Source organism: Nanorana parkeri, unplaced genomic scaffold (assembly GCF_000935625.1).
Source record: "Nanorana parkeri isolate BGI_ZX_2015 unplaced genomic scaffold, ASM93562v1 scaffold492, whole genome shotgun sequence".
Classification (NCBI taxonomy): Eukaryota; Metazoa; Chordata; class Amphibia; order Anura; family Dicroglossidae; genus Nanorana; species Nanorana parkeri.
In genome coordinates, this window is record NW_017306760.1 from 174,687 (window position 1) to 184,353 (window position 9,667).

Below are 9,667 nucleotides of genomic sequence, written 5' to 3' on the forward strand. Positions count from 1 at the left end.
CCTCTGCCAATCCCTGCACTGGCTTCCATCCCCCGCCCCCCTCTGCCAATCTCTGCACTGGCTTCCAATCGCCCAAAGGATAGAATTCTAAATATTAACACGTACAAAGCCATCCACAACTCTGCCCCTGTCTATATCTCCAACTTTGTCTCAAAGTATCACCCTAACCGTCCCCTCCGCTCTTCCAAAGACCTCCTGCTTTCCAGCTCCCTCGTCAACTCCTCCCATGCTCGCCTCCAGGACTTCACTAGAGTCTCTCCCATCCTCTGGAACTCTTTACCCCAACCTGTCCAACTATCTCCCACTCTGACGGCCTTTAGGCGATCCCTTAAGACTCATCTCTTCAGGGAAGCCTATCCCACCTCAACCTAACCACTCAACCATCACGTTCTCAAACAATTCATCCCCACACAGCCACCTCCTCATGTATCACTTCCCCCTCCTCTTTTAGATTGTAAGCTCTCAGGGGCAGGGCCCTCCTTACCATCTTGTCTTGAATTGCATTGTGATTGTAATGTCTTCCTTATATTGTAAAGCGCTGCGCAAACTGTTGGCGCTATATAAATCCTGTATAATAATAATTATAATGCTTATGTGCACCATAGACAATGAACTGCAATTTGGAAATCTATGAAGGAACGCAGCATATACACAGAGGACACTGGAGTATTTACTTGTCATGTAAATTGTTTCTCTGTGAGCACTAAGTTGCATTCTCTTTCATTATCTTCAGCATGTCCGGCGGGATCTATTTTAAATGTTAGTCATTTTGTTATGTGCTGATATTTATGTGATTGCAGTTTATATTTCTTACTTTTTACACACAGTATTAAGAAAGTGTGTTTGCCCAGATGCAGACATCCCCAGTCAGACACCATTATAACCGGTAATATGTGTTATATGCTATACCAGTGCTGATAATAAAGACTGATATTTGTGAACTTTGATCTATTACTGTGTAAAGAAATCTCTCCTCTGCAGAATGAGATCATTCACTTTGTATCCGCTTTCATTTGATGTTAAAGGAGAACTATGGAGTCAGTGTTTTTCCCCATAGTTCTCCTTAGGGTAACGGGAGGACACAAACTAGCGTCCTCCCGTCACCCTAAGCTCAGTATACCGCGAGCTACAGCTCGCGGTATACTGAGACGCCGCAGCCGGAGCGGATCCCGACCTGGACGTCGGGATCTGCCCAGCTGCGTGAGTGACAGCTGGCTCTGCCTATCTAGAGGCAGAGCCAGCTGTACCCGCCCCCTCCCCCGTCCGTTCCGCCAGTCAGCGCTGGCAGATCGGAGCGGGGAGAGGGGAATCCAGATCGGAGCGGGGAGAGGGGAATCCAGCCCCTCCCCCTGTCACGGCAGAGAGCCGTGACAGGATCGAGAGGTGAGCGAACCCGGTATGTGTTCGCTCACCTCCCGATCTACTGAGCCGACCTGTGACAGTCCCATTGTCACTGGTCGGCTAGAACTATGAGGTGAGTGAAAAGCACTCACCTCATAGTTCTCCTTTAACTAACGTATATTGAATCAGTCTATATTATAAAAGAATAAAGCTGGCCATACACCTATAGATTATCTGCAGACTTTCTATGGTCAGATGGAAAAAGTGCAACAGAATCCTCCATCTACGCTAAACTGTGTGTATGGAGGAATCTCCCACTGGGCCAAGCTTCAGTATCTTGCTAGTTGGCCCCGCTGGATCTCAAAATATGATCAACACAAATGTATCCCCTAAGCAAAGAAATCCCACATAAGGAGCTGTCTAGTGAACAAGTAACACAGTAAGTAAGTAATGTATCAATAATAGTATTTTAATTAACATTGAAAAAAGTACAAAAGCTAAATCACCTATTACAAGACATTTAAAATCGTAAAAGACAATGGCTTCCCTTCAATAACTCAAGTAATGGAAAAAACAGTAGGGATAAAATCTTAAAATTGTCTTTTAAGATTTTAAATGTCTTGTAATAGGTGATTTAGCTTTTGTACTTTTTTCAATGTTAATTAAAATACTATTATTGATACATTACTTACTTACTGTGTTACTTGTTCACTAGACAGCTCCTTATGTGGGATTTCTTTGCTTAGGGGATACATTTGTGTTGATCATAATTTCTGAAACCCAGGAGACTAGTGTATTATATAACTGTCATTCATTGCGATACTCCTCTTTCCCCCGTATGCAGGGGTGTATGGATGCGATGACGCGGACGTCGGCCTGGAGTGGGCGGCGTGTGCAGATGGCGGGCGGCGTTGTTTTACGGTGAGTCTGTAAGACCGTGGGAGCGGCTGTCCACGGAGCGACGGGTCTGTCCGGGGGGATTGATGCTGTCAAGGGCCAGCTCAAAGCTGGCCAAACACGGCTTGAGTTCCAGCTGAATCAGTCAAAATTTGAGCCGTGGGTGGCCCCATCAGCACCAAAAAAGTTGCTTTCAAAATAAAAGGAGTCACGTGGAAGATTGGCAGCCGAACAACGACAGCATCCTATCATATGCAATCACTCTTCAGGTATACAGGAGCCAACGTTGCCAAAGCAAGGTCCATAAAGACATGGATGGGGGAGTTTGGGGGGAGGAACGTGACTGGCCTGCACAGAGTCCTGACCTCAACCCGATAGAACACCTTTGGGATGAATTAGAGCGGAGACTGCGAGCCCGGCCTTCTCCTCCAACATCAGTACCTGACCTCACAAATGGTCCAACATTCCCATAGACACACTCCTAAACCTTGTAGACGCCTTCCCAGAAGAGTTGAAGCTTTTATAGCTGCAAAGGGCGGAGCCAACCCAATACTGAACCCTACAGACTAAGACTGGCATGCCATTAAAGTCCATGTGCGTGTAAAGGTCGGCGTCCCAATACTTTTGGCAATATAGTGTATATGTTGCTTGAGAGACAGGACAGAGGACAACTGCTGTTTAATAATGAGCAATCGATAGTAAATAAATCTGCGCTAATTAGGAGACACGTAGGCTAGAAAGGATCAACAGTTAAAAGCCGCCAGACATAGGTTAATGAAACCTCACTATATGTTAAAATAATTGCGCAGCGCTATATAACCTCCCCGTGACAGAATAAGTCAGTGTCAGTGAATTATATAATTATGGCAATACATAAAATGATAATATTAATAGTGAAAAAAATGGCAAACCAAATATACAATAAACAAGTGAAAATAGTGATGTAAATATAAATGAATATATGTATAAACGATATATAAACGATATGATATAATACATATATATATATATATATGTGTGTGTGACCATCAAAAACATGAAAAGAGTCCAATCATTATAATTATCAAACAAAAGTGCAATCGGTGTTCAATGGGTGGATCCTCTAATGATGTTAAAAACGTTTTTTATGTGCAAAATATCCACAGCACAAAACCAAGGCGAACAAACTCTTCGTGTGCTTCAACCCACTCCCCAGTGACTATGCACTCACCGCAATAATTGGCCGCCACACTAGCAGCCCTCACAGCATTGTAGATCGGGGGATGCAAAAAACCTCCAAGTCCTTCCGATCTTAAAGTGACATTAAACCCTCAGATTTTTTAACATAAACCAATACTGTAATGTGTGTCTTACTGTAATCCATGGTTGTTTCCCTTCTCTTTGCTGCTCTTCCTTTTAAATCCTCATGTCTTCTCATGCTGGGCAGAACTTCTGTTTTGCAGCAGACTGCCTTGTCTCTGGAATGGATACACGGTATCTGTGTGCAAGTTCACAACCTGAGCCAGCACTACAGGACGAGGCACTCAGCTGCAAAGGGAAGTTCTCCCCCAGCATGAGAAGAGATACAGATTTAAAAGGAAGAGCAGCAAAGAGAAGGGAAACAACCATGGATTACAGTAAGGCGCACATTACAGTATTGTTTTATGTTAAAAAATCTGAGGGTTTAATGTCACTTTAACGTCTCGGCAGCAACAAGCTCCACAGTTCGTTTATATATATTATAACTTATTCTGTCACGGGGAGGTTATATAGCGCTGCGCAATTATTTTAACTAATAATGAGCAATGCCTGTCATTCTTGGAATGTACCTGAGGATAGAAGACAAAAGTATTTTTAAAAAATCGAAATACAAATGACCACATGCAATGCATCCCTATGACATACCATTATCTGATGTCTTCTTGGTAATCTTTGGGTACTTCTGGAATTTAATAAAATAATAGCTCTCGTACTCCATTAAAATGGTCTCCAGATCAATGTTGTCACAGACCTCCAAGCGTCTCATACTTATTTTGGCTTCTTGTTCTAGAGTGTTTGCTGTGTCCACATAACTGAAATAAAAAGTATAAAAGCCAGACTTCAGATTACAGGAAATCCAGATGTTTTTTAGCTATAGGTTTATGCTTAAATAAAGCCGGAAGCAACAAGTAGTTCATCATTTCCAGTGTCTGAGTTGTCATTCCCCAGCCTCTGTGGCCAAGGATGAAGCTGATCAAACCCGATCTGAGCTTGACCATGCTATCCTGCAAAATAGAAATTGCAACTGCCACCATTTCTCTGCAGGCCTCAGTCATGAAGGGGTTAACATGTGCTCAAAAATGCAAAATGGCTCTGGCAGCAAAAGGGTTAAAGCTTATCTCCAGGGAGAAAAAAGAAAATCTCCTTTCCCGTTGCCCTCCAGCTGTGGTGCAACTACAAATCCTATCATGCATCTGCCTCTGGGGGTCATGTCTGTGGCTATCAGAGTCTTGCAATGCCTCATGGGATTTGTAGTTGAACCACAACTGGAGGGCCGCAGATTACCTTCCCCTGCCCTAGTGTCAAAGCCCCACTTCTACAAATGTCAGGCTTGCCAGACTACCAGTCTAGGCTTCTACAATACACAAACGTGGTATTTTGCCTTGCTATAAAGTATAGTACTACACGTTCTCTAGTACTACAGGTTCTCTGGTACTACGTGTTCTATAGTGCTAAGTGTTCTATAGTGCTAAGTGTTCTCTAGGGCTACGCGTTCTCTAGGGCTACGCGTTCTCTAGGGCTACGCGTTCTCTAGTACTATGGGTTCTGTAGTATTACGTGTCCTATAGTGCTAAGTGTTCTCTAGGGCTACGCGTTCTCTGGTACTACGTGTTCTCTAGGGCTACGCGTTCTCTGGTACTACGTGTTCTCTAGGGCTACGCGTTCTTTAGGGCTACGCGCTCTTTAGGGCTATGCGTTCTCTAGGGCTACGCGTTCTATAGTGCTAGGTGTTCTTTAGTACTATGTATTCTATAGTGCTACGCGTTCTCTAGTATTACGTGTTCTATAGTGCTACGGGTTCTCTAGTACTTTGTGTTCTCTAGTGCTACGCGTTCTCTAGTATTACGTGTTCTATAGTGCTACGGGTTCTCTAGTACTTTGTGTTCTCTAGTGCTACGCGTTCTCTAGTATTATGTGTTCTCTAGTATTGCATGTTCTCTAGTATTGCATGTTCTCTAGTATTGCATGTTCTCTAGTATTGCGTGTTCTATAGTACTATGGCTTTAGTACTCACCCTTCCTCCATAAGGTAATGCATAATAAGGATCAGCAGGTTTTTCCTCCTGGCCTCCGTCCTGAGTTCATCCTGTGAAACAGCAATGGTAAAAGTTATTAGTAATATTACATACATTGGCTCCTTCACACTGCGCCGTTCCCCTGAGGTGTCATATGCAGGTTAACGCACAGGACGTCTCGCACTGCGTTAAAGGCTGAGTGCAAAGCATTTTAAAACGTAACCCCGGCAGTGGGGCTTCCCCTAGCACTGCAAGGGTTAAGTGCTCATTTTAGTCTCATGTCTAAAATAAAGAAGATACACTCACCCGATCCTCAGTCCCATGGCGGTGACCATTCGCCTCTCTACCCCTTCGCTGTGGCTGTGCAATGTCCCTCAGCATACTCACATCCAATGCAAGTCAATAGACATCATGACATCACGGGTCCATAGACTGCCGGAGCCCGGGGGAGCAGAGGCTGCGGGGACCGGTCTAGCACCCAAGCGGGACCAATAATCACATGAGTATATCTGCTTTATTCTTGACCCTAGACCAGGGGTAGCCAAACTCCGGCCCTCCAGCTGTGGTGAAACTACAAATCCCATGATGCATCTCTCTCCGGGAGTCATGTCTGTGGCTGTGAGAATCTTGCAATTCCTCATGGGATTTGTAGTTCCACCGCAGCTGGAGGGCCGGAGTTTGCCTACCCCTGCCCTAGACCAAAACAAGCACTTAACCCTTGCAGCCCCATTTTTAATATGCCTTTAGTTCTTCTTTAGGTAAAACTTAGGGGTTTGACTTATAAAGTCCCCCCCTCCCAGCTATACACAGGGCAAATGGCATTCCTGCCACTAGACTGAGCATAGGAGTATAGGAATGTTTATGCTCCTCGGCTCAATCTGGTACAAAGAATCCTGTGTGGATGGCATTCACCCAGCGTATGGCTGGGCAGAAGCTCCATAAATCATCCCTATACAGTCTTCATCCCCAGCCTGTGACTGGACTGTGAAAGGAGAAGCAGCACAGTGATGAGTTCATCTCTCTGTCACTCTGCTCTTTTCAACTACCTGCACACTCCTCGTCAGCACTTGAGCACAACTGATTGGCTCCTTGTGCTGCTTTTCCATCTCCCAGTTGGAAGCTCTGCTGTACAAGGGCCGCATGCAGTGACCACTATTTAAAAACACACATTTAATTACTTATTAATAAATCCAAAGCCGCATTTATTGTTCTCTATATATCCGCCCGATGTTCAGATTCCCGAGTCTGACTTTGTTGTGTTATTTATCCTGAAAATCTCCGGAAATGTAGAAAAGCCGATTTTAGCTACAGTGTAATCACAGCGCCTAATGGGCATGGAAGGCATATAGGCTGTAATTATGACGATGCAAATAGATGTTCTAATCTCTGAATGTTAACTAACATGGAAATGTTTAAAAACTAATGACTGAAAACACTTTCATTACACCCAACTGCTCCACTCCATCTACAAATAATTAGTACGCGCCGGAACAAAAAAAAATAAAAATAGGCAGGGAAGGCATCCATTTTAAAAAGCAATTAAAACTGTTAAGTGCTTCCATAAATGAACAGCGCTTATTAAGTGGATTAGCTTAATGAAATGTTTCCAAACCTGAGGAAGGGGCTTGTGAAGTGCCGACGTCTATTTAAAGGGGAACTATCAGTGGGTGCTAAATTATATTCCTGGAATAAAATGTATTTGTGTGATTTATTTATCTTACACAGGTCGCAGTGCTCCCCCGAACAATGCCTTCCTCTGGTTTTTCCTCCAGGAGGATGGAGCCATCTTTGTTGAGACATCATCCAGGGTCACCATCTACTTCCTGGACTGTAGGGATGCACCGATATAACAGCCGCCGATACATATCGGATGAAAATGGCACTTTTGGCATAATTCCTTTCAGAATTGGGGTGATCTGAGGTGTGAAGGAGCAGGAATTGGGGCTGATCTGAGGTGTGAAGGTTCAGGAATTGGGGATGATCTGAGGTGTGAAGGTGCAGGAATTGGGGCTGATCTGAGGTATGAAGGTGCAGGAATTGGGGTGATCTGAGGTGTGAAGGAGCAGGAATTGGGGCTGATCTGAGGTGTGAAGGTGCAGGAATTGGGGTGATCTGAGGTGTGAAGGTGCAGGAATTGGGGCTGATCTGAGGTGTAAAGGTTCAGGAGTTGGGGCTGATCTCTGGTATGAAGGTGCAAGAATTGGGGTGATCTGAGGTGTGAAGGTGCAGGAATTGGGGTGATCTGAGGTGTGAAGGTGAAGGAATTGGGGCTGATCTGAGGTATGAAGGTGCAGGAATTGGGGTGATCTGAGGTGTGAAGGTTGGTGACCCTTGATCTACATAAATGACAACTACAGTCTCACTTTTTGCCAGGCCTGCTTTCATTCTGAGCTGGGTAACAAATGACGGGGATTAGCAGAGTCTCAGACATGTAAATACACAATAGGAGATGTATTAGTGTAGCCTGGTGACATTGTACTATGAATACAAATACACGGACCCCGCACACAGTTATTAGAAGTCGGAGACATCAGCATGCTCGGAGTTCTGCTGCCCTCTAGTGGTCCTGTCAATGCACAGCTTAAAGTTTACCCACTGTTGTATTGTATAAGTGGTGGGTCGTGACCCCGTGTTCAGTGGGTCACCTTATGCCTTCCACTTTTCTAGGTGAGAGGATCCTCAGCCTCCCCCTGGTGCAGCAATGTCAGTTTTTGCGCCAAGCAGCCATTCAAAATATGCTGCCCGATGCTGAGTGACAGCTTGAGGTGGGGTGGGGCAATGGCCGCGAGGGAGCTCCATCCATACGTGCATTGCTTACAGCTCCCTCACATGTTCTATACAGGTTCCTGGACCAGAGCAAGGGAGCTGTACCAGCAATGCACATATGGATGGAGCTCCATCACAGCACAGCAGCCCACACTGGACCCCAGGCTGAGGATCCACTCCAGTGAAAGATAGGGAGACTGGGTGCATCTTAAAAACATTTAATTTTTTTGGAGCGTGTGTGTGAGGTTGTGTGTCTGTCAGTGTTTTTAAGGGCCCATTCACACTAGCACAATGCATTAATCACACAGTCCCATGCAACTGACACACTGTACCACTCAAAATCACACCTACTGCAAATTCTGGTGTGGGAGGTGTGTTGTATTGCCAATCATTTAAATGGCACCCCAAACACACCTCCCATCTACAGTTCGATCGCCGGAACGTGCGCACTGCATTCCAGTGCAGTGCGACTTGGGTCATGACTTTATGACCAGAGGCAAATGTGGGTCCTGAGGTTACACAGGTTGAGAGTCCCTGGTATAACCCATGGGTAAGCGGCTCTGGCATTCCAGCTGTGCTGAAACTATATATCCCATGATACATCTGCGTCATCTGGAGACATTTTTGTGGATGGCAGAGTCTTGCAATGCCTCATGGGACTTATAGTTCTTCAACAGATGACGAGCCAAGGTTGCCTAACCCCCCCCCGTATAACATTTTATTATGGCAAACATTTACCGAGTACCCTAAAGCATGTGCCAGTGTATCTTAAATCGCCCAAAAGTCTTTACATTCAATGCCAACACCATATTATCAAGTTTGCCTTTTGTAATTACTAAACCTTTGGGGCCTTCATGCTATATAGTTGTTGGCAGATCTAAGCTGATTGTACGATGAGATTGTACTGTGCCGCTACTTGCTCTTTATCTTTACATCCCAGCACATCAAACCCCATCTGTCACACAGCCCATAGAGCTCAGTACAGACACGGCCAGAACTGCGCATGCGCTCTTACCCCGGAAAAGCAAGGGGCGCATGGTCAGTTTCCATAGCAACCGGCAGACACAGTAACCATGGTAACTATAAAGCCATTCATGTCCCGCTCCCCAGCCTCAGCAACAACACGGGAGGCGAGAGATGGTCTCCACGTCGCGTCTTACCGCCTCTCTGCTCTGGGAAGCGCTCTTAATGGCCTGGTATGATAACTCCATCTTCGGGTTTTCTCTCTGGAATGCCACCGGAGAATCCCGTCAACCAGGCCGGGCACACGGGTCAGGAAGAGCGGCGGCAGACAAAACCAATGGCTGCATAGCGTTGCGTGACGTCACCCGCCAGCGGCCCAATCAGCAGGCAGAGGCCGGAGCTAAGGCATCAACTAACTAGTTAATTGAAAGGAAGAACCATGTGACC

General features: G+C 45.4%; 1 protein-coding gene across 1 annotated transcript in view; it reads right to left on the bottom strand.

The window, feature by feature from the left end:
• Positions 1–9,461, bottom strand: part of KATNAL2 (katanin catalytic subunit A1 like 2) — a 39,012-nt gene extending 29,551 nt beyond the window's left edge. Inside the window, exons 1-3 of the mRNA XM_018561013.1 lie at positions 9,418–9,461; positions 5,492–5,562; positions 4,123–4,289 (exon numbers count right to left, since the gene is read on the bottom strand). Of these exons, the coding sequence (XP_018416515.1) occupies positions 4,123–4,289; positions 5,492–5,514 (190 nt within the window). The 5' untranslated portion in view covers positions 5,515–5,562; positions 9,418–9,461. The remainder of the gene's footprint in view (positions 1–4,122; positions 4,290–5,491; positions 5,563–9,417) is intronic.
• Between the last annotated feature and the right edge of the window lie 206 nt (positions 9,462–9,667).